The sequence below is a fragment of the Mustela nivalis genome (assembly GCF_964662115.1).
Source record: "Mustela nivalis genome assembly, chromosome: 6".
NCBI classification, from domain to species: domain Eukaryota; kingdom Metazoa; phylum Chordata; class Mammalia; order Carnivora; family Mustelidae; genus Mustela; species Mustela nivalis.
Genome location: NC_139025.1, coordinates 152,432,811 through 152,458,036, shown reverse-complemented (window position 1 = coordinate 152,458,036; position 25,226 = coordinate 152,432,811). Strand labels below are relative to the sequence as shown.

Sequence of the window (25,226 nt, the reverse complement as noted above, 5' to 3'; positions counted from 1 at the left end):
CTCTCCCGTCTCATTCACCAGCTTGATATGTTGCCAGTGATACTGCAGACTCTGATCTGAATGCTCAGATCTCTTAGCTGGCCCCAGGATTTGTCCAAACTCATTTTCTTTTTCTGGTTATGATTAAATTAGGATAAAGCTTAAGGGGCACCTGGGTGGCTCAGTGGGTTAAAACTTTTGCTTTCAGCTTGGGTCATGACCCCAGGATCCTGGGATCGAGCCCCCCATCTGGCTCTTTGCTCAGCAGGGAGCCTGCTTCCTCCATTCTCTGCCTGCCTCTCTGCCTGCTTGTGATCTCTGTCTGTCAAATAAGTTAATTTTTTTTAAAAAGGCTTAAATTGCATAACATTCTATGTTTGTTACATCTGACTTTTTTGTTTGTGCCTCATTAATCACTGAAATGATTTTTTAATTTATTGAAATAATAGTGAATAAATATACTAATGTGATTATATAAAGCTAAAGTCACTTTTTAAAACCAGTGTTTGTATTTTTACTGTAAATCTCATAAAACCCTTACCTATGGAAGATTAACATAAATAAGTCTTAGTTTAAGGTGCTGACATAAGTGGTCAGCATTGGACATCTTTAAAATTACGTGTGTAACTGAAAGTTTTAAAACAAAAAATAAATTGCTAATTTAAAAGTAAAATCCAAGTTACATGGTCTAGAATTGCTGGTCTATATAGCCGGCCATTTTTTTCTGCCTAGAAGTATATTTATAAACTTTTTAAGATTGTATTTATTAGAGAGAGAGCAAGAGTACAAGCCAGGGGCGGGGGGTGCCACAGAGAGAGAGAGAGAGAGATTGAGGAGGAAGCAGACTCCCTGCTGAGTGTAAGAGCCCAATATGGGGCTCGATCCCAGGACTCTGAGATCATGACCTGAGCTAAAGTCAGACACTTAACCGACTGAGCCACTCAGGCACCTTATATATTTATATATGTAAATGTAAACTGTTTTATGATATGTACCCAACTCAGAGGGTTTATACTTTTAATTTGTTTACTGAAATATACTGTGACACCTTAGTTGATATTGATATTAAAAATAGTTTGTATTTGAAGGTCAAAGTATCAATGTTATTTCTAATCTATCTCTACAGTGCATTTTTAGGTCCGAAAGACCTTTTTCCATATAAGGAATACAAAGACAAGTTTGGAAAGTCAAACAAGCGGAAAGGATTTAATGAAGGATTGTGGGAAATAGAGAATAACCCAGGAGTGAAGTTTACTGGGTACCAGGTAATGATTTGCTTCATTGTTAGATCTCATTTCTTTGGTTTTTAACTCTCTTTGGGGTCTTTCTTACATGTCCTTTGTACTGGTAGTTACCCTCCGTCTATTTGAAATCAGAATTCTTTTTAGCTCCAGTAACGATTTGGATTAAATATAATTCTGTTACCCAAGAGGGTTCAAGTCAAGTGGTCATGGAAAAATTGAAATTGACAGTCCTTTATTTTGAAAATCTTAAAAGTAAGCTGAACCTTTTCAGGTTAAAATAGAATGATTCTTTTCACAGTCAGTATTCTTTACTATTTTTTTCAAAAATGTAATTAGCCAATATCTTGCTATTTCTTAGGCAATTCAGCAGCAGAGCTCCTCAGAAACTGAGGGAGAAGGCGGGAACACTGCAGATGCGAGCAGTGAGGAGGAAGGCGATCGAGTAGAAGAAGATGGAAAAGGCAAAAGAAAGAATGAAAAAGCAGGCTCAAAACGGAAAAAGTCCTACACTTCAAAGGTGACTGAGAACCTTTTCCATTGTTATTAATGTTATATGCATGTTCTTTAAGGTTTTAGATGATTCTTAATTCATTCCTTGGGTGCAGGGAAGTATCCTAGCTCTGTGGACCTCTGCCTCCAGAGACAGTAAGATAGCCAAGGGGGATAGGTCAGGTAACCTTAGACGTGAGGGCATCTTCAGGGCTGATCTGGCACTGAAAATACCGCTTCTCAGAGAAGGACTGTTAGTAATGTGTGTTTTAGTTAGTAATGTGTGCATCAAGTGTACAAGAGTAGATGTGCCTCCTATAGGAACCTCCAGATGAACTTGGAAGAATTTAGGAATATAGGAGACCCGGTACCATTCACAACAAGTCTATGCAAAGAGAATGATTTACTCCTAACCTGTCTTTCTGCTTTAAAGACTGTGCAAATAATAACTATAAATTATGAGGGGGTCTGAAGGCAGTGAGTGGGAAGAGCATGTAGTTCAGATAGAGTGGCCAGGCTTTTCTGAAGAGGCAAAGTTCATGCCAAGGCCTGAAGAAAGAGCAGAGGAGGAGGGTTGGATGGGGCAGAGCAGCTAAAATCTGAGGCAGAAAGTGTCTGACGTGTCCTAAATTGAAGGAGGACAAGCATCGTTGGAACATCGTGACCAAGAGGGAGAGAGGCAGGCAGAGGCTCAGTGATTGAGCCTTTGAAAGAATTTGGATTTTTTCCCAATGTAATGATAGTTTATTGAAGGCTTTAAACAGAGGAGTGACATGATCTTAGATATACACACTGAAAGTCTAGGTTTTTCATATAGTAATTTAGACACACAGTTGAACAAACTATGAGATTGTAAAAATTGTTCACCTTTAGAAACTGAAAGCAAGATAAATACATCTTTGAAGACCAGAGATTGGTACAGGTTTCACTATAATTGTTCTTTCACATGACTGACTACTTGGATAAATTATTTCCCTTTAGATTCTGGTATTTAGTGGCTGGCCAGACTTAGGCAGCTCCTTAAAAACCAAGTACCAGGAGCTGATTGGATTATCAGCATTTTATTTTACCATCTATAAAGTCCCCCCAGCTAGCGTACAGGTGGAATTGTGTGATCACGTATTACTTCCTGCATACCTAATGAGAAACATGGTATCTGCCTTGAATGGGGATAAAGTTTGCAGATCACAACAAAAGAATTAGAATTTTCCTTTTCAGACTGTTATCTTTCATCGCATTTTTTAAAGATGGTTTTGTTTTGTTTGTTTGTTTTTTAGTATTTTGGATTTCACTTAAATACCCAATTCAGTTGATATTTTTATTTTTATTTTTATTTTTTTTAAAGATTTTATTTATCTATTTGACAGAGAGAGAGATCACAAGTAGGCAGAGAGAGAGGGGGAAGCAGGTTCCCCGCTGAGCAGAGAGCCTGACGCGGGGCTCAATCCCAGGACCCTGGGCTCATACCCGAGTCAAAGGCAGCGGCCCAATCCACTGAGCCACCCAGGCGCCCCCAGTTGATATTTTTAATTTATGATTGCCTGCTGAGCTGTGTGATGTGTTGTACCCTTCTAAATTACGTAAGCTACCTGAGGTATCTGAGGCATTTGTTAGTGTGGATATGCGGCTTTTCGGTGTCATTATTTCCTCATTCGTTGTGAAGACCAGAAGTCATGGGGCTCAGACCTGATGTGGATATATAATTTTAAAGCAGTGAAGGGGTAAAGACATACTTTACTTACTAAGGTTTACCTATTTTAAATTAAGGAATCATCTTTTCTTTTTCTTCCAAAGATCACAAATTCCATGATCACTCGAGAACCATGATTTTTAAATTTGATTTTTTACCATTTTATTTATTGTCAAGATAAATTACGCACAAACACAAAAATTTTAGAAGCACATAAATGATTTTTAATTTTTAGTATTGACTGAGAAACTTAGCACAGTGGTTCTCAAAATTGCACACGCATCAGAATTACCTGGAGGGCTTATTAAAAATACACATTACTAAGCCACTGCCTAAATTTCTGTTTGAGTAGGTCTTGGGTATGCGGGTCTGAGAATTAAATTTTCAGTTAAAGCTGATGCTGCTGATCTGGGAACCACATGTAGAGAAGCACTTTCCTGACATAATCTCCTTTCCCCTTGGCTTCCCAAATGTTTCCTTTTTGTTGAGTATGGTTATCTTTTTTTATACCTTCTTCTTAAGGTTGAGTATCTTCCTTTGCCACTGAAAACCAGTGTTTCACCAACTTTTAACTGCATCTCAGTCACCAAGCAGATTTGAAGGAAGTTATGTGTCTGTCTCTTTGGTAGTAAGTAGATGAATGATTCCTATCTGAGCCATGACAGGTGCTGGTCAGAATATTTTACACACACATTATTTACTGTATAAAGTAGGGCAGGTCAGAGAGCCTCACAACATTGGTAATGATGCTAACCCACTAGTCATCTTAATTAAAGAAACAAAGGTGGCAAGAGTTGGACCCCCAACCAATTCAAGACTGTAGTGCTGAAACATTTGGAGGGTCCTTCCCCGGAATTACAAGAATCGCCGTGATCTGAGTTTGCTGACAGCTTTGCAGCGTTACCAAGTCTAGCTGGGCAGCCAGATTTCTTCGAGTACTGAATGTGACCCTTGAGCAGAACTTCTGTACTGCCCTAATTCTGGTCCGTGTGCCGAATGATAGCACTTACAGATCCACGGTGGGGTTGCTTGTTAGGATCGTTGGTAAGCATTGTGAACTTTAGGGAGTTGTGTGTTACTACCTCGAAGAACTGTAGGCCAGAAACCATTACTTGAGAATTACTACCTAAAGCAGTTACTACGTTTCAGTAACTATACTGTATTTACTAGGGAAACAAAAAGTGGTTTGCTTTCTGTATTGTCAGACTTGATCTTATCCTTACCTGTAGACACTCCACATTTGGATTATTAAATCTCTGCTTTTCCTTCCTGTAAAAAGTAAAGATGACCTCATTTTAAACTGACATTTGGGCTTAGTTGGTGGTTTCAGTTAAGTAAAATAGAAGCAGTGTAATTACATGCTCCATCATGTAGCTAGAAGGTATTTTCTCTTTGGAAGTTGGGTTTAAAATATTGATTGTCTGAGGAAGCTCCAGTTTGCTAATTATTTCTGGAAGACTGAAAGTGACATGGCTAAATCAGTTTTGCCTCAGCTCTTATTTGCTGTGTGCTTAAAGATTCTTAAAATTCTGGAGAGGACATGTTAGTGAGATGGTTTAAAAAAAAAAAAAAAGTAAAAACTTTCTTAAAGGTGCACAGCAGGGCCGGCTTTTGATCATTTTAATGCATTCTGCAAAACAGCTCTGGCTGTAAACTAGAACTGTATTTTCATCTTCCTTAGAGTTCATCTTGATTTCAAAGGCAAGGTGATAAGAGAAAAGGGCTGGTTCCCTCAGGCTCTCCAATAATCATCCGTAATTTAAAAAGATTAAAGTTAGTTTCTATCACATGGTGATATAAATGTTTTCTGCTCTTAACCAGGCAGCTTCAACAGGTGTCCTAACATGAATATTCATCTATTGTCTTAGCTAGTTCAGCTCACTCTCCTGAGACCTGAGTTTCTGCTGTGAAATTCGGGGAAGCCTTCTAGCCCAGGAGCCCCCAAAGGTGGCGCCGGGCTGTCCATCTGGCCGTCATTCATCCTTTGGCAGTGCCCCAGGGACATGAATCTTTCTTTTCTGCTTTTACCATTGCACTGCTGGAAAGAACGAACAGGTCATCGAGTGCACCTGTACCTCCTTTTCCAGCTGGTTACACTGAGGCCCAGGGAGGTGACACAGTGTGTCCCAGGTCACCTGGCCCAGCCTTGGCACACCGCACTGTGGTGCTGGTATGTTCTGTAGCGAGTTCCCTGATTGGATGTAAGTCAGCCACTTCTGTGTTTCTTACCTACACTTGTGCATTGGAGTTGTGCTTTTGACTATAATTTTTAACTTGTCCAAACGTTTAGAAATCCTCTAAACAGTCCCGGAAATCTCCAGGAGATGAAGATGACAAGGACTGCAAAGAAGAGGAAAACAAAAGCAGCTCTGAGGGCGGAGACGCCGGCAATGACACAAGGAACACGACTTCAGACTTGCAGAAAACCAGTGAAGGGGTAAGGGCGGCGCGTGGTCTCGCACTTCTTCTCACCTAGAAGACCGGCTGCTTCGGAGCCGCCGCCGGCAAGCCCTGTCCCCATAAATGAGTGGACGCAGGGGGCCGGCAGCCTCTGGGGGTCCCACACTGCTCTTGGGTACATAATGATTCAGAGCACAAGAGGGCGGAGGTCTACGCCTGCCTTACAGGTTGGACCCTAGGAACAGGTCTATTCTTTTTTAAACTAACTGCCGCAACTTGATAGTCTTTTTTTTTTTTTTTTTTTTAAAGATTTTATTTATTTATTTGACAGAGAGAAATCACAAGTAGATGGAGAGGCAGGCAGAGAGAGAGAGAGAGGGAAGCAGGCTCTCTGCTGAGCAGAGAGCCCGATGCGGGACTCGATCCCAGGACTCTGAGATCATGACCTGAGCTGAAGGCAGCGGCTTAACCCACTGAGCCACCCAGGCGCCCCTTGATAGTCTTTTAAAAAGGAAGGTGGGCAATATTGAAATCATGAAGTGCCACCTTAAAATTGTATAATTGTATTTCTTTTATTATAAGACGGCACATGCACAATAGGGAATTTCATATTACACCTTCTTTCCTAGGAGTTTGTACTCTAATGTCCCCAGGGGGCCTTTAAATGTTTAAGTTTCCAGTAACACGTGAAGACTGGTACTTGAAGTATGGAAGGGGAAGACTTGTCCACTTTAAATTTTGTTAACTCTGTCTTAAGGTGGCGTACAATAGCGTATGACTTTGAGGTACACCACAGTGAGCCCACACTGACCGACGGTACTAAATGCTCGCTGTGATAGTCTGGCTCCCATCCGTCATCATAGCCAGTTACGCCGTCTCCGTTCCCCATGCTGGCCTTGCACACCTGTGACTGACTTGTTGTGTGATGGAAGTCGGTACCTCTCTGTCGCCTTCACCTGGTTCACCATCTCACCCACTCCGCTCGCTGGTGGTAACCAAAGTCTGTCTCCTGTATCTGCGACTCGGAGTTTTGTTTTGTAGATTCCACGGACGAGTGAAATCAGATGGTATTTGTCTCTTTGTCTGACTTGTTTCACTTAACATGGCACCCTCTAGGTCTGTCCACGTTGTCACAGATGGCAAGCTCCCATTCCTTTTACAGCTCAGTAACTGTCCATTGTACACGGACACCATCTCTTTATCCATTTCCCTGTCGCTGGACGCGTGGGCCGCTTCCGTACCGCGGCTGCTATAGATAGTGCCGCGGCGGACAGAGCGGTGCATGGATCTCTTGACATTGGTGTTTTCATTTTCTTCAGATAAATGCTCATGAGTGGAATTGCCAGTATTTCTCACCTTTTAAGGGCCCTCCCTGCTATTTTCCACAGTGGCCGCACCAGTTTGTAAGCGCTCCCTCCAGCAGTGCGCCACGGTTTCCGTTTTTCCACATCCTTGCCAGCTCGTTACCTCTTACTTTTGGATTCCAGCCGTTCTGACAGGTCCGAAGTGATAGCTCACTGTGGTTTTGATGCGTGTTTCCCCGGATGAGAGGTGGTGGGCATTTTTTCATGTGTCTGTTGGCCATGTGGATGTCTTCGATCTTAACTTCTGTTAACCCCTATCACCTTTAAAGGGTTAGCGAAGGCACATTTTGCCCCTGGTCATTTTTTGTTAGTCTTTTCACTGTGAAGACAAATGGGACAGTGGTAAATCATGTTGAAACAGTACTCCGCAGAATCCATTGTTACTGTTGTTCTGTGAGGTTCTGGTTTCAGCTGAGTGCTGGGCGTTCTTGTCAGTACAATTGACCTCTCCACAGCTCCCTCGTGCCGTTTTCCAGAGTCACTCCCCAGTTGTGATTCTCATTGTTCGCTCATCCCTCTTAGCCACTCAGCTTTACTCTGTCCTCTGTATCGTTCTTCCCTTGACCTCTTCCCAGTAACGAGTCCTCTGTTGTTACCTTTGCGAGTAGTGCTCCTGGGACCAGTCCTGTTAACAGTCCCCAAAGGCCGGAGTACCTGACTCGTTTGATTTTCTCTTTATCGCGCCCGCCGTCTTCACCGCAGCTGGCTTCAGTGCGCATGCAGCAGAAGCCTCACAGCTCGTCTCCCTTTATGAACTCCCTTCTGTCTGCATGTCTATGCCAGAGGAAGCGGCGATCTCCACCCGTATTGCTCAGAGTGTGGTCGGTGGGCAGGTAGCATCCGTGTCACCTGCAGGCCTGTTAGAGATGCAGAATCGCAGGCCTGACCCCAGGCTCTGCGAACCATTTTAACTAAGCCCCAGGTCACTCACATGCACCTGGAAGTCTGAGATGCATTATTCTGCGCCTGTCTGTTCCCAGGGCCCAGAGTTGCGTCTCCTCCTCCTTTCTCCAAGGCCTCACCCGGTCAGTGGTCACCTGTCACCCTGGGCCTTTATCTTCTTTTCTCTCTGCCTAGAAACAGTGTTAGGCATCCCTTCCCCCACATATCCTACTCTCTCCGCTCTTCTCTTCATCTCTAAACTTCCAGATTGAGTTTCTTGCCTCCAGTGTCCGGTCCCTCACCTGCTCCTGCCTTCCTCCAGGCGCTCGTGTTGCTTCATCCCCATGGACAGAAATCGCTCTTGTAAAGGTCCATGGCGGCCCTTTTTTTGCCAGATGCAGGGTCAGGGTCGTCGTTAGTTTTTATTTTATCTGTGCAGCATTTAAAGGCACTAGCCACCTTCCCTCCTGACTTTGCCTCCAGGTCACCGGCCTCTCCTGCTCCTGCGTCAGTTCCTTCCCAGAGCGCCTTCCTTCCGTCTCTCTTGGTGTCCTGCTGTTCGGAAAGCTTCAGCTGTGTACATCTGCTCCCCGCTCCTGGTTTCAATCATTATGTACTACCGGTGACTTCCCACCCTGTATCTCCTGCATTGTAGACCCATTTTCCTAATGGTTCATGAAACCATTTCAACTCAGATGTCTTGAAAGCACTTCAGAAAATACTTGCTGTTAGAAGCAGCAGCAGCAGCAGACTCAGAGTAGTGATGGCTGCCATCTTACTCTGTGCCACAGACTGCCAGTGCATCGTCTCACTTGATTCTGCACAAATCCCAGGATGTATCATCTCCATTTGCACCTGGGGAAACTCGGGCTGGAGAGACTGGCCCAGGGTCACATAGCTGGTGAGAGCCTGACTGTAAAGAAGGAGACTGAGATCCGTTCATTTATTATTTCAGTTTTTGTTTAAGTTGAAGCACAGTTGACACATATTACAGTAGTTTCTGGTGTACAGCATGGTGAGTTGACAGGTCTGTGCTTGCGCTGTGCTCACCACGAATGTAACCACCACCTGTCAACACACAGCACCAGTACAGTACCATCCATTGTATTCTCTCTGCTGTACCTTGTCCCATACTCATTCATTCCAGAACTAGAAGCCTGGACAAAATGGGCCCATTTTGCCCATTCCCTGGCCCTCCTCCTTGTGGCAGCCATCTGTTTGTTCTCTGTATTTATGGGTCTGCTTCTGTTTAGATCCCACAGAGAAGTGAAATCGTACGCTATTTGTCTTTTTTGTCTCACTTAATTCATTTAGCATAATCCTCACTAGGTCCACACGTGTTGTCACAAATGGCAAGATGACCTTCCTTTTATGGCTCAGTCGTCTTCCATTGATACCGCAGCTTTATCTGTTCATCTATGGATGGACACTTAGTTTGTTCCCACAACTTGGCTTTTATAAATAATGCTGCAGTATACATAAGAGTGCATAGATCTTTTTTTTTTTTTTTAAGATTTATTTATGTATTTATTTTAGAGCGAGAGTAGGGGCCTGGGGAGTGCGGAAGGAGAGAGCAAGAGAGAATCCTCAACAGACTCTCCCTGCTGCACGCGGAGCCTGGTGTGGGGGTTGATTCCAGGACACTGAGGTCATGACCTGAGCCGAAATCAAGAGTTGGCCAATTAACTGACTGAGCCACCCAGGCACCCCCATATATTTTAGTGGAATTACTGGATCATGTGGTAGTTCCACTGTTAGTTTTTTGAGGAAGCTCTGACTGTTTTCCACAGGGCTGCACCAGTTTACATTCCCACCAGCAATGCATGAGGGCTCCTTTTTCTCCACATTTTCGCCAACACCTGTTGTTTCCTGTCTTTTTTTTTTTTTTTTTTTTTTGATAGATAGAGATCACAAGTAGACAGAGAGGAGGAAGCAGGCTCCCTGCTGAGCAGAGAGTTCAATGTGGGGCTTGATCCCAGGACCCTGGGATCAGGACCTGAGCCAAAGGCAGAAGCTTTAACCCACTGAGTCATCCAGGCGCCCCTCTTGTCTTTTTGATATCACCATTCTGACCAGTCTGAGGCTATCTCCTTGTGGTTTTTTTTTTTTTTTAAGATTTTATTTATTTATTTGAGAGAGAGACAGTGAGAGAGAACATGAGCGAGGAGAAGGTCAGAGGGAGAAGCAGGCGCCCCCCCTTGTGGTTTTGATTTGCATTTCCCTGATGACTAGTGATGCTGAATATTTTTTCATGTGTCTGTTGACCATCTGGATGTCTTTGGGAAAATGTCTACTGAGGTCCTCTGCCCATTTTTTAATAGGAGTATTTGGTTTTTCTGGTTTTGAGTTGTATGAGTTCTCTCTATATATATAGGATGTTGAGTTGTATGATATATATATATATATATACCTCTAATCAGATACATCATTTGCAGGTATCTTCTCCCAATCCATAGGTTCCCTGTTACTTTGTTGATGGTTTCCTTTGCTGTACAAAAGCTTTTTATTTTGGTGAAGTGTCAATGGTTTATTTTGCTTTTGTTTCCTTTTTCTAAGGAGACACATCTAGAAAAATGTTAAGCCTCATGTTCAAGATGACTGTCTAGGCTTTCTTTTAGGGGTTTCATGGTTTCAGGTCTCAAATCTAGGTCTTTAATCCATTTTGAGTTTATTTATGTGTATAGTGTAAGAATATGCTCCACTTTCACTCTTTTGCATGGAGCTGTGCAGTTCTCCCAGCACCATTTATTGAGACTGTCTTTTCCCCCGTTGTACATTCTTGTCTCCTTTGTCAGAGATCAATTGACCGTGTAAGTATGGGTTGATTTTTGGTCTTTCTTTTCTGTTCCACTGATACATATATATCTCTGTGCCAGCACCATACTCTTTGATTAATGTAGCTTTATAGTGTATCCTGAAGTCTGGGATCTTGATACCTCCAGCTTTGTTCTTCTTTCTCAAGATGGCCTTGGGTATTTGGGATCTTCTGTGGTTCAGTACAGATTTGAGTAGTTATTTGGGCCAATTCTGTGAAAAATGTTCTGGTAATGTGATAAGGAATGCATTGCATCTGTGGATTGCCCTGGGTAGTATGGACATTTGAGAATATTTGTTCTTCCAGTCAATGAGGTGGAATATCTTTCTGTTGATGTCGTCTTTAATTTCTTTCATCAGTGATTTATTGTTTTCAGAGTACAGGTCTGTCAGGAACTTGGTTAAGTTTCTTCCTAGGTATTTTTTCTTTCTGGTGCAACTATACATGGGATTACTTTCTAAATTTCTCTTCTGTTACTTTGTTATTAGTATGTAGAAACAACAGATTTATGTATATTAATTTTGTCTTATAATTTTTACCAAGTTCATTTATTCTGATAGTTTTTTGGTGGAGTCTTTAGGATTTTCTATCTGCTTTATCACATCATCTGCCGATTGTGACAGATTTACTTTTTCCTTACCGGTTTGGATGCCTTTTTGTTTTCTTGTTCAATTGCTGTGGCTAGGACATCGGTACTACATGAATTAAAATGGCAAGAATGGACATCCTTGTCTTATTCCCGATCTTAAAGGAACAGCTCTTAATTAGCTGTGGGTTTTTCCTATATGGCCTTTATTTATTTATTTAATTTAAGATTTTATTTATTTGTTAGAGAGACAGAGAGAGAGCGTGCAAGCACAGGCAGACAAAGTGACAGGCTAGAGGCAGAGGGAGAAGCAGGCTCCCTGCTGAGCAAGGAGCCTGATTGTGGGACTCAATCCCAGGATGCCAGGATCATGACCTGAGCCGAAGGCAGCTGCTTAACCAACTGAGCCACCCAGGCGTCCCCTATATGACCTTTATTATGTTGATTATGTTCCCTCTAGATCCACTCTGTGCAAAGTCAGATCCTTTTATTTTTAGCTCATTCTTAATAATACATTTGTCATATACAAAAGAATATATATGTACTATAAATTTAATATGGTATTCTCATGAATACCAGTAACCCTGCCACTCAACCTAAAACAGAACAGTAACTTACATCTAATTCCATACTCTTCCTACCCAGGGATAATCACTAGTGTTGTATTATTTCCCTTCATTTTCAGAATTTTTGCTCCTATCTAATAGGATATATCCTTAAATAATACATTAGTTTAGTTTTGCTCATTTTTGAGCTGTTTAAACAACAGTGACGTTCACTTACTTGTGTGCTTCCAGGAGCCCCTCACACAATTGTGTGCGGAGTAGCTTGTTAACTCTCCGATGCTGTGTGACACTCAGCCTTACGAATACACCACACTTGATTCAGTCTCCTTTTGACGGTCATGTTGGTTGTTCCCGGGTTTTCACAATTCTGAACTGCACTGCTGTGAACACCCTCCTGTTCGCCTCCGCGTGCACAGAAGCTAGAGGGTCTTTACTGCACACGAGAGCTGGCTGTGCCAGGTCAGGAGCTCACGGTTGCTAACTTTAGAAGAGAAAGCCCAAGGACGTCCCTAAGTATCTGGGCCAGTTCACACTCCGGCCGTCCGCGTACAGCTTTCCTGTAACTGACGTGTTATTGTCAGACTTTAAAATTTTGCTTATAATCATGAGTGTACATTATAGTCTTAGTTTGCAATTCTTTGATGAATAATGAGGCTGAGCTTCTTTTCACTTGTTTATCTACCATCCAGGTTCCTTCTGGCATCTCTTTGATTTTGTATTTCTGCCCGTTCTATTGGACTATTTTTGGTGACTGATATGTAGGACTCCTTTACGGATTCTGGATTCTGACTAGTGTGGTTGGTCATGTGCATTTGTACATATCTTCTCCACACTTGTAGCTTGTCTGATTTTTTTTTATGATACCTTTTGGTGAACTGACTTTCTCTCCAGTAATCAAATGTCTCAGACTTTTCCTGTTATGGTTAGCATTCTTCTGTCTTATTTAAGAAACCTGTCCCTTTCCCAAGATCAGAAAGATACTCCCCTATATTTCCTTTTAAATTTGTAAGTTTTGTTTTTAACATTTTACTGTTTAATCCATCAGGAATTGATTTGGGTTTATAAGATGAGGTAGGACTATTGCCTTTTTTCCCCACAGAATAACCATGGGAACCAGAATCATTTTTTAAATTGTCCCTCCTTCCCTCTCTGACCTGCAGTGTCATCTCTCACAGCCATGGGTCGCTCTCTGGGTTCTCTGTTATGTTTTTTCGGTCAGGATCATACTTTTCTTAGTTATAGTAGCTGTACAATGAGTCCTGATGCCTAGTACGGCTAGTAGACTAATCTTAAACTTCTTTTCAAATACTTAATAATCGTGGTCCGAAAGAGAGTCAAGAGGGGCTTTTTTTTTTTCGATGGGAGAATTTACAGCCCATGTGCTGGTAAGAATGATTCACATGAGGAATGAATGAGCACAAAATGGTAATGTAGGAAGGAGTTGCCAAAGCAGTACTCTTCAGAAGACAAGGAGGCGTAAGATCTAGAACACATCTGGAGGGCTCCCCTGGCTCCCCCGCTGAGGTGGGAGGGAAGGCAGGTAAGTGGGTACTTAGTTAGGGGGAGAGCTTGTAAAATTTCTTATCTGATTGCTTCTGTTTTCTCAGGAAGTGAGGTCAGCATTTGAGAGTTGATACCGGGAAGCAGTGTTGGAAATTTTGAGAGAGAGAGGAAATGGGACAAAGTAGTCCCCTAGAAGATGAGAAGAGTGGATAGACTTGGGGAATGAAGTGAGGGCTTACTTGAGGTTAGTGGCCGTGACTTAAAGTGAGAACAGTCGTCAGGATGGGTGTGCGATCCTCTCCAGGCATTCCAGTGTTCAACTGTGCAACCACAGAAAGGCAGAGAATCGAGTGCAGCTAGGATGGAGGGGGATGGAGGCAGAAATGGATTTTGTGCAAGGAAGGGAGCAGTTACAGTGATGGATCATTGAACCAAAATATGTTTGGAAGGAGAAAAAAAGGCATGAGGAAGGGAGTGGGTCAACAGATTTTCAGTATCAGAGAATTATTGAAGGTAGAGTCCTAGCTAAAGAGAGGAAGCCGGGGACAAGTGGTGGTGGACGAGGGCGGTGTTCCATCAGGTTGTGGAAGAACTGCGGGGGTGGTCGCCCTGCACGTGGGGCTGGTACTTGAGTGGGACGTTTCACTGGGTGAGTGCCGTTCGTGGCACAGGTCCCTTGACGCCTGCCTGTAAAATACCAGACAGCCCCCAAGTTCTTAGGACAACCAAAACTGCCTTCATAATTCCACCCCCCCAAAACAGTGGCTTAAAACCATGTTTGCAAATACAGCTGTCCCCCCTTTACCTGCAGGAGCTCTATTGCCAGAGCCCCTGTGGATGCCTGAAACCATGGATAGTATGAACCCCATATATACTGTATTTTTACCTACACATATGTGCCTATCATAAAGCTTAATGTGTAAGTTAGGCACAGTAAGACGGTAACAACAGTAGCTAATAAAATAGAACTACTGTAACAATATCCTGTAATAGAAGTTAAGCGAAAGTGACCTCCCTCAAAATATCTCCGTGCGGTACTCCCCCTTCTCGCTGTGGTTGATGAAGGGAAATGATAGAACGCCTGTGAGATGACAAGTGAGGGGGTGACGCAGCCCCTGTAACGGAGGCTACCGGCGACCTACTGCTGGAAGGAAAGTCCGAGGGAAGACCGTCTGCTTCCCGACCACAGCTGACCAAAGAAAGTGAAAGTGCAGATCTGTGGGGTCTCCTGTACTTCTGGGGCGTGAGCAACACTTGCCCCAGTGAGGGACTGAGCGAGGCTGGAGGAGGAGAGAGAATCAAGGCACTGAGAGGTCGGAGTTTCGGAAAGACAGTTCTACACCGAGAGCGTTCCCAGTGGTAAGGATACCGAATGACAGTGGGAGGAAGGAGTGGTCCTGGCGGTGTGGAGGGGACGGTAGGCAGGAGGGGCGGCAGTTCAGATCTGGGAGGACTGGGTGGTCGGAGGAGAGCACAGCGGAGAGGAGGAACGGCTTAGGAACCGCAGTGATGGTCAGGAAAGACACCTTCCCCGCCTCCGGGCCGTGGTACGAGAGCTGCCGCGGGAGGCCTGTGGGAGAAGCAGCAGCCGGCTGGGCGTGAGCATGTAGGAAGTGACATGCCCAAGAGCCCGTCGGTTAACTACAGTAAGCACAGGCCATAAGGAGAGGTTTGAGGGTCTCGAGGCAGATGGTATTGTGGTTAGAAGTACTGGTGAGGGAAGGAGAGAAGAGATTCTTAGGAGGAACCCACAGACTTTTGGGGACCCCTTTACTTCCAGAGGCTCTGACAGCATCCTCGCTGCTCATAGTTCGAAGCATGAAGCAGACAAGGGCAGGCTCCAGAACACATGGGGCGCCCTTCTTGATCCACGGGGCTGTGACATAGTTACTAATCTTTGTGACAGGAAGACTGTGCACCGATTGGCTTGGGCCTGCTGTGGCAGTGATGCCATGTAACAAATTACCTCAAGATGTAGTGGCTTAGAACAGCATTTATTATCTGGTATTCTCCATGGATCGGGAATCCGGACAGGCATAACTTGTTAAGCCTTCCATCTCTGGGTCTCCAAAGCTGCGAAGAAGGTGTTAGAGGCTCAAATCATTTTGAGGCCTAGCTGGGGCGTTGGTCCTCTTCCCGGCTCACTCAGTAGATGTTGGCAGGGTTCAGTTCCTCCCTACCTTTGGCCAGAGGTCCCCTAGGTTCCTTGACACGTGAGCTCCCCTAAGGCAGCTCCGTCATGCCAGAGAGCTTCATCCTCGAGAGAGAGTGCTAGCAAGATAGAAGCCAGTCCTCTGTAGTCTCGCAACCTCATCGCAGACACCACATGCCCATCACTTTCTCCGCATCCTGTTCATTAGAAGTAACTCACGAGGTCTGGCCCACACTCAGGGGGGGAGGGCGTTACACAAGGGCATGCTAGAGACCCTGTCCGAAAGTCACCCATCCCTGAACCAACCACTGATGATTGAGACTGGGATCAGTCAGTTTCTCCCCACTCCTGGAGCAGGAGTCAGGTCCCCAAACCACAAGGCCACCATAATAGCAGGGAAGAGCAGAGGATAAAATAAATATTGGGGGACAGCCGTTGCGTTTGCTGTAACCACTAAGTATCCATGCATTTATCCTTCCGGCCCTGACCTTTTCTTTCTGCTGTAAGGGGCTATATCCTTAGTCTCCCCAGTGCCCTCAAGATCAAGTCCAGACTCCTTACTTAGGCAGATGTTGGCCTTTGTACTCAGATCCCAGGTTATCTGTGCAGCCTTTCTTCTAACCCTGTACTCGGTATCTGCTCGGCCAGTGATTCTTCAAACTTTTTGGTCTCAGCGCCCCTTTAATTCACTTATAAGTTACTGAGGGCCCCAAAGAGCTTCTGTTACACCTGTGAGCATTTATTTAATTAGGAATAAAAACTTATTTTAAAGTATTTATTAACTTGTAAAATAATACTCAATATAAATAACATTTTTATGAAAAATACATTTTTTAGAAAGTGTTTTGAGAAGAAAGACATTGTTTTACATTTCATTATTTTTTTAAGTTTTTATTTAATTTTTTTAGCAACGTCTGTACCCAGCATGAGGCTTGAGCTCACGACCCTGAGATCAAAGAGTCACACGCTCTACTGAAAGCCAGCCAGGTGCCCCATAATGTTTTGCATTTTAAAATTTCTTTAATGTCTGTCTTAATACGAGACATCAGGGTTCTCATATCTGCTTCTGTTTTCAGTCTCTGGTTGAGTTATATGAAGAAATGTGGCCTCACATAGATATGTAGTTGGAAAGTAGAGATATAAGTATTTTAATAGTTTCTTCAGATCATTGCGAATGTTCTTTGATATTATACCAGCTCTGTGAAAGAGATATTTTCTGAAAGGTTACTAGCCATGTGCAGTCTGAACTTTTTGTATTCTGTTAATGAAGTCAGTTGGACTGTCTGGGACTTTGAATAGCTCTTACCCATTTGGAAGATACTGGTTCCCTGAATTAGTTGGGTCTTCCAAATCTTTCATTATAAAGTATTTTTAATCATATTTTTAAATACCAGGTATATCTTGTCAGAAAAATCCTTATTGGTAAGTCTTGACTGTAGAGGACTAAGTTTTCCAGAATTCTAAGTTTCACTTAAAAGCTCAAGTTTCGTCGTTGGCAACAAGTACTTCCACTTGTCTTCCTTGAGGGAATAGGCTCATTTCAGTGACTTCTGAAAAAGCGTCCGAAAACTATTGAGAAACTGTGAGAAAACTATGGTTATAGTTTACCTGTCATCATTTTGTCAAGTGACAATGATGCTCTGTGAAAAGACCCTGTGACTTCCACCATCTCATCACTTCCGCTGTGTTCGGGGCTCCTTTAGCTCTGCGCCCACCCACAGCCTCTTCCTGTGCCTTGCGTCCGTGGGCCTCGGGGGCCTGGTTGCGTTAGTCCGCTGCCCTGACCTGGCGCAGAGCACGGCTGCCGGCAGAGGGAACCACTTCTTGCTGCGGACTTGAAGGAGATGTCCAGGCTAGCACGTGCTCCGAGCACCATGTCCAGGATACGTACCATTGTGAATCAGCAAGACGGTTTTTGATGCGGAGATGCCAATAGAGTCGTGGTGGTATATGACAAGTTAAAAAATGGATTTGTAATTCGCTTTTTATAAGCACCCATTCGACAATACCTTGTTGAAAGACACTGTACCCCGCTTCCACCCCCCCCCCCAAATTCCATGTCCTTGCAGTTGTGGTCACAGGTATCGCCTTTTCTTTGAGCATTAATTGTATTCCAAGGCGGCTCTGGGACCATCTGTCCCAAAAAATGTTCTTCAATACAGTTTGAGTCGTTGGTACTATGAATGTTCCACCTATGTCCACACAGATTTTATTGCCTTTCACACTGGTATTAGTGAAAAGACATTGTTAAATAAATTCCTTTGGTTAATAATTTTTCATTGCTTTAAATGGGTGTCTTCCTCCTTCACCAGGGAGGAAAACCCCCCAAGTCTGTGAGTATAATCATATCTAGTATTTTTGTGTGTTAATAATTAGGAGTCACTAGTCACTGCATTTTGCAGGTTCACAGATTTGAAATAAGATTTTGTTTTTTTTTTAGTTGACTTTCTCATTCAGGTAGGAAAAGAGCAGGCTGGCTGTAAGAGAACTGTATTTCTTTTCTTTTCTTTTTCTTTTAATTTTTAAGATTTTATTTATTTATTTGACAGACAGAGATCACAAGTAGGCAGAGAAGAGGGTGGGGAAGCAGGCTTCCTGCTGAGCAGGGAAATCCCAGGACACTGAGATCATGACCTGAGCCAAAGGCAGAGGCTTTAACCCACTGAGCCACCCAGGTGCCCCAAGAAAAGTATTTCTGCCATCTTGAGGTTTAGTAGCTTTTCCTGTTTGAAGGTCCTGGAATTATTTATGTATGGCATAATGCACACTATAGATCTGGACTGTATATGTGAGAACATACCCACGAGCGAGTACGCATGAGCTCACACGCGAGTTCATTCACTTAGCAAAGGAAAGAATGGAAACGGGCTGTTTTAGGAGAAAATACGGGGGCCCGAAATCCCTCTTTCCTTTGTCCCTTGAGAGCATGCGGGGTAGGGGGAGTAAGGTATTTGGGTTAATGATGAAGAAAATAAAAACAGCGTCCCTATGAAGAAACGTAACCTGGTAGGATTTATGGTAGGACCCAGACTGAAACAATTCTTTTCTGAAATGGAAATATTTTGTCACACAGATGCCATCTAAATTTTAAAAGAAATCAAGTCTTCCTTTCTTATCATACATCTTGATTTTGTTAAATCTTGTATTTCTTCGAGCCATATGTCCCAAGTAATTAAGTTATAAATATTATACAGAGTAATTTGCATACATTCCAAATGCTTTTTAAATTTGAAGCAGCTTACCTTTCTTTCTGACACCACAGTCCTCACAAAGATGGATTATCTCAATTTCTCCAGTGACTTTATCCCAGCAATACATTGTCCTGAGCTGTACGAGTGCAAACTACTGCACTCTGTCCCTGCCAGACAGTAGACAGAGTTTATTGTTTTGTTTCCTTTTTTTTGAATGGCACACTACAGATGCCCTAGCACCTCTTTTAGCTTGCTGAGCTGACCGGTATCAAGCACAGCCTCACCAGGCTGTTCTTGCTGAGTATTGGTAATGCTGCAGTACAGATTAAAATCTCAGAAAATCCCACTTATTATACTTTATAGGTATGGAGCTTTTATTGTTAATGTCCCAAATCATCTAAAGTCTTGTTTTCTTTCTTTTTTTTTTTTACAGACCTAACTACCATAATGAATGCTGCATATTAAGAAAAACCATAAGAAGGTTATACATTTGGTTGTCTAATAATCTTGGATTTGATATGAACCAACACATATTCCTTGTTGTCATTGACAGAACCCCAGTTTGTATGTACATTATTCACATTCCTCTCTGTTGTGTTTGGGGGAAAAAAAGACATTTTAGCCTTTTTTAAGGTTATTGATTTAATTTCATGTTATTTGGTTGCATGAAGTTGCCCTTAACCACTAAGGATTATCAAGATTTTTGCACAGACTTATACATGTCTAGGATCCTTTTATCAAGGCAGTTACGTTCATCATTCTCCTGCCTTTACTCCACTGTCACCAGACACTCCATTAAATATAAATTAGCACTTTTTAAAAATGACCACTCAACATAATGCTTACGGGATTTCCTCTCTGTGACAGAACCCAGGAACCAGTTCCTAAACACATAATGTTGGCATATTGAAGATGAAATTAAATTGTCCTTCAGTTTTGAGGCCATGTGTAAAGTTTAATCACATTGTAAAATATCTATTCCGCATTAGAAATAGCTAGTCGACAGCTTATACTTCTCAAAACTCATATTGTTACGTACAAAAACTCAGTTTTTATATGTGAAGTTAGTGAGTCTTTTGTGTTACTCCAAAATAAAGGCAATGATTTATTTTTTCCCCAATGCCAATACAATTTGAGCTAATCACTCAAGGTGGATAATTTACATTTTAAAGCTGGAATCAGCAGTAGCCCTATGGGAAACCAGACCAAGCATTGACTTTTAAATGAACCATTGTTTTCTTTTGGAACTAGAATTAGAATAGTTGATATTCATCCACAAACCATTATTATGTGTACATTATTGTTGCTATTGTGATAATAGAGAATTTTATTTATTTTTATGCCAGCTTATATTGTGAGAACACATTTAGTCAGTTTGGGTTTTATCAATCCTGTTATGCTTGTCCTTGGAACATCTTTCGCGTATTCGAGGTTTGTAGTTGAAAAGTTTACTGTAAAAAAAAAAAATCAAAAACAAAAAAATGTATTGTTTTTACAGAATAAATTTATTGGAATGTGTACTGGGAGTAAGATTTGAGGTTGTAAACAACGAAGTTAGTGTAATTTGGCTTCATCTATGTAATGTGAGGTATTAATGTAATTCATATATTAAAGCAAAAATTGTTAACAGCAAGTTGACAATAGAATCAAGTGCAGGTGAGGGTTTTCTTTTTCTTTTTTTTTTTTTTTTTTTTTTTTTTTGCACACTGTCTGGGTGTTAAGTTTTTTGTAAACATGGAGGAGGGAGAGGAATGGCTACATGATTGCTCACACGTCTCAGACAATATTTACCAGCTCAGTGGACCCTAAATTCGCACACTTGACATTATCCATGCATTGATTTGGACTCCCATTTCTTTTTTGTTTTCTCACTGTGGTGAAGAGCTAATAAATAACATGAAGAGAAAACGTGAGCTGTTCTGCAAGCCCGAGGCCACCGAGGACAGCGATGGTACTGGTGCTGGTGCTGGTGGCAGCGTGCCCGAGTGGATGGAAAGCACCAGTCTGCTTACCCCCCTAGGGCGCACGGATTTTTAGTTTGCTTCTCTCGCTTAACAAATACCAGTTTTTTTCTCTATACTCATAATTCCAAATATGAAAGCTTCATTAGAAGATAAAAGGGATGCCAATCCAGTTCTTTCTCCCTTAGAAGTATTTTTTAGTTTTGAGTGCTGTAATTTAATTTTAAATTAACGAAATTTAATTAATTCATCAGAAATCCCCTTCATTGCTCACACTAAAACATAAGGAGAATGTAGATGACATTTTGAATTGGAACATGTAACTGACAGATTTTTAAAATAAAAACCCTAGAGACTACGAAACTGTTTCTGAAAAAAAAAAATACAAAATGTTTCCAGTTTAATAAGATTTGTTTTCATAAAAGGCCAAAAAAATTTATTAAAAATATACACAGAAATACAATAGAAATATTTCCAGTCACCGATAAAACCAGTATTCATTAAGAGTAATGATAAAGTTATTGATCTCTCCTTAGCTATTTAGGCTCACAAAAAAATTTTACTAAAAGCAATCTTTAAAACAGCAGTGAATATAATAGACTTTCCTTGGGAAAACATTTTCAAATAACATTTTAAAATACTGTGATGATTTGCTTTTTATATTGAGGTTAATAATGACGCATATATGTCTTATATGCAAAAAGTATCTCTCCAGTATGTATTTGTTGTTTTGAATTTTTTAATATGCATAGGCCATATTCACTTTTGAATAGTTTCATTTTCATTCTCACTATTGTAGGAGCTAAATTGTAATTGTTTACAGTTATATTTAATATGTGCAAACAATATGGAAATAGATGGTCAAGTTTATTCACAGATAATTTTGAATATATTTCTTTAAGCAAACCGTTTCTCAACTTCACTTTTCCTTCAAAGAAAGAAAATTTTACCCACACAAAACCATATGAGAGCTCACATACAGTGCAGAACAAGACTTTATGTAGAAGTCTTCCTGAATGAGAAGGGAGTGAAATGGGACAAAATTATCAGTCCCAGGATAACAAAGTCAGTAATCTAGAGAGGAAGAACATGAAACAATATTTTTATTCAACTTTTTCATCTGCCTTTGTTTTTATAAAGAACTCTGGTTTGTAGATACAACGATAGGCCAAGAGCTGAGGAAGAACTCCATATGCTATGTTTAATGCTAGAAAAAGGGTTTTCGCTTCTTCGGGGACTCTGTAGACATAAGCAGTTCTAGCATGAAGAGAAGCACCGATGTGAGAAAACTGAGCCTGTTGCATTTAAAAAAAAGGGAGGGGGAGGTAAGCATGGATTCTGTGTTCAGTTGGATTCACAATGTGTTCTGGGTGATTCATTCAGACCCTGCTTCCTGTGCCCTCAAAACCAGTACTCAAGCAATCCATAGTTTTCAGGATTTCATTGAATTTAGGGCCAGTCTTAACATAACTGTCCAAATAAAGTAAACCTTCCTTAGCGAGGCTTTATCATGCCGGCTGTTTAGTCACCCACCAGTGTCCCTTACCAAACATCAGTGGCTCAGTTTAAAAGAAAAATTGAGCAAAATCTCAGTATTTTTGTTTTTGTTTTTTTCTGATTTGCATTCTGGAGATCTATTAGGCCATCACTTGTGGCTTACTAAATGTGTTCCAATGAAGATGAAGAAAGTACAGAGTTTACAAAGTGGAAATATTTTTAATGCAGCTATTTAAAGAGAAGCACTGAGGACCTCGGCGTCATAAATCAGTCTTTGACCTGTTCCCTGCAACAAGAGCTCAGAGCCCTTTGTTCTATATTTTTTGTTTGTTTCTTCAAGCATTGGTTTTTTTATGCAATTTTAAAAAATACTAGTATATAGGGTTGTCACCAACTTGGATGGGGGTAGGACTGTGGTTGCTCTTTATAAAATGGTAAATGTACCTGCCGGCAACCTTTTCAAGTTGAAGTCTAGTTTATTTAGAAGTAGAGCCAGTCCCAGTCAGCATCATCTGAGCTAGAGCTTCCGGTTGGTACGTACATACTTGTTATAACGTGCATTCAGGATGTATCTTTTTTGATACTTTTCGTAAGCACAGGGGAAAACTTTATCAGAAAAGGCTTCCAGTGAGGATTTCTCAGGGTTCTCATATTGTTACAAAATGCAACCCTGGAGTCTGCGTGTTCCTATCTCACTGAAATCTAAACTGTATGTGAATAAAGGATTGGAAATTAAATATATCCAAGTGATGGATTATTCACCAGGATCAAAGTGAAGAGAGAAGATACTATAATCCAAAGAAGTCACAGACGAATAATAAGAATGAAAAACTAAATAATTTGCTTCAAATTCGTATGAGTTACCTTATACTTCCTTCCATATGAGATCAGTCTGTTCTGCTAAGTGGTTCACAGATAAAAGTGTTCCTCAGCATCTGACTTTATCATGGGAAGAAAAGGACTCGCTTTCAATCGGCGGCATGTGTATGGATTCCTATCAGTGACGGGTACTTTAACAGGCTACATTTTTACAAATTACTGGTACATTCTAGGGACCTCACAGTACAGTTTTGCTACTCTCTGGAGATAAGAGATTAGTGTGGTGTGTTACCAAGGACCAACACAGAAACTGTCCACCCCTGCGTTGTGACCCAGGAGGCTCTGGGAGGGCTCGGTCCCCAAACACACGTCCCCCAGGCAGATACCCAGACAGCGCCCAGGAAGCATTCCACCCCCGGGCTCTGAAGACAAAAGACCTTGCGAGTTAAGGGCACTGGAGAGGCTGCCCTGAGAAGCCGCTCTTGGGCAGTTCTAGGAACACAGACCAGGAGCTTGGCCCCTGTTGCTGTTTTTCCCTAGGGCCTCTTTTGAGTAACAGTGTTTTTCTGAATAATATAACCAAACTTCCGGACTAGAGGCCAGATATGAATCTTGACCTTCAGAAATATGGGTTTGGTGTCTCTGTCTTTAAAGACGCTTGTACACATGACAAAAATCACCAGGTTTGGGGAAATGCCAACCATCCTTTGAGAGATTAATAGGAGCAATCATGCCTCCTTGCATAGGGAAACCTGCATCAGAAGTCAGTGAATTCCGTAGGCTCTTCTGCACTCCCCAGTGCAGTTAATACCTCATTTTCAAAAACCACAAAATCATGGCAACGTTACAAAATGATCATGTCCTTAGATTAGATTGTAAGCCCACCGGGCAGGTACTGTGTCTTATGTTTCGTGTGGCACCTCTCGCATTGTTAGAGCTCAATAAACATTAAACAACAATGGTCTTGTGACTGTCAAAATACAAAAAGGTTCTACAAAGCACTTCTCTATTTTTATACCTATTTCGGTAGGCCTGTCTTCTCCAGAATTATTAACCGAGGGGTACAGATCTACGTTCCTAATGCAGAGCGGTGGCTGCAGGTGAGAAGCCTGAGGCCCTACCCCGAAGTTTCTGGCACTTGCCTGCAGCTCTAACAGGTGTGTTTACAGTGGCCACACCTCCCGCTGAGTAAGCCCCCGACCACTGCTTCCTTCCAACCCCTGTGCTGTCCGCTTTGCAGAGTTGCGAAGTTTCAGAAAACCCTCCATCTCCCCGGAGAACGGTTTCCTCCCCGAGCACACAGCTGCTAAGGGCCTGCACAGGGGTCCCGTGTGACACCGCTCCCAGCACACGAGGCCTGCCGACGGCAGGGCCGAGAGCTCAGCCTGGCACCCGCTGGCTCTGGGCTCCTTGCGGCTGAGCTGTCACCCAGGCTCACGGGTACAGCTTGTGGAGCGCAGACATTTCTGCCGAATTCAGTGATGTGACATTGAGCCCCTAATCTTTCTTGCCATTCCAAACCTGCTTTCACCTCAAGTAAATTTCAAAGATAGGCTTTGATCCTTTTATTAGTGGATGATTCGAATGGAAAATGAGGCCAAAAAAAGGGCAAAGAATGGTTAAATTTTAATAACTCCCTTTCCTTATATTTAGAGACAACATGGAAAGGATGACTAAAAGTCATGACCTTGAAGGCAGAAAGGAGAGGTGAAAGTTACCCTGTGTCCACATAAGTATCCTAGGCCAAAACTGATGTGAGCCCTGGGACAACAGCCAGACTATTTGGCTGATACAAATATGAATAGTTAATCCAGAACTATGTCATTTTTTAGGGTTTTCTGAGCAGCACAGTCCAGGGGTTAAGAACACTGCATCTGAACCAGACGGCCAGTGTCCGATCCCAGCTCCACCAGCAGCATGACCTTGGGTTAGGTATGTAACCTTTTTGGCTTCCTCATCTAGAAAAGTCGGATAATAATGGAGCCTACCTCATAGGGGTTGCTATGCCCACTCAACGAGTTGATCTTTGTGGAGTGCTTAGGACAGTGCCAAGAGAATCACCTGTTCGTGATCTGGCATTCTCCTTTG

General features: G+C 42.3%; 2 protein-coding genes across 4 annotated transcripts in view; one reads left to right on the top strand and one right to left on the bottom strand.

Annotated features, from left to right (window-relative positions):
• HDGFL3 (HDGF like 3) overlaps positions 1-24,097 on the top strand; it is a 78,789-nt gene extending 54,692 nt beyond the window's left edge. The window contains exons 3-6 of the mRNA XM_082736210.1: positions 1,106-1,244; positions 1,582-1,740; positions 5,693-5,839; positions 19,295-24,097. Coding sequence (XP_082592336.1) covers positions 1,106-1,244; positions 1,582-1,740; positions 5,693-5,839; positions 19,295-19,300 — 451 coding nt within the window. The 3' untranslated portion in view covers positions 19,301-24,097. The remainder of the gene's footprint in view (positions 1-1,105; positions 1,245-1,581; positions 1,741-5,692; positions 5,840-19,294) is intronic.
• Positions 18,913-25,226, bottom strand: part of TM6SF1 (transmembrane 6 superfamily member 1) — a 30,274-nt gene continuing 23,960 nt past the window's right edge. For 2 of the 3 annotated variants that reach the window (XM_082736209.1, XM_082736206.1), the window contains one exon: positions 20,525-22,117. In XM_082736209.1, coding sequence (XP_082592335.1) covers positions 21,926-22,117 — 192 coding nt within the window. In that variant the 3' untranslated portion in view covers positions 20,525-21,925. Of the gene's footprint in view, positions 19,029-20,524; positions 22,118-25,226 lie in introns of those variants that run through there. The other variant, XM_082736207.1, reaches the window with a different exon arrangement.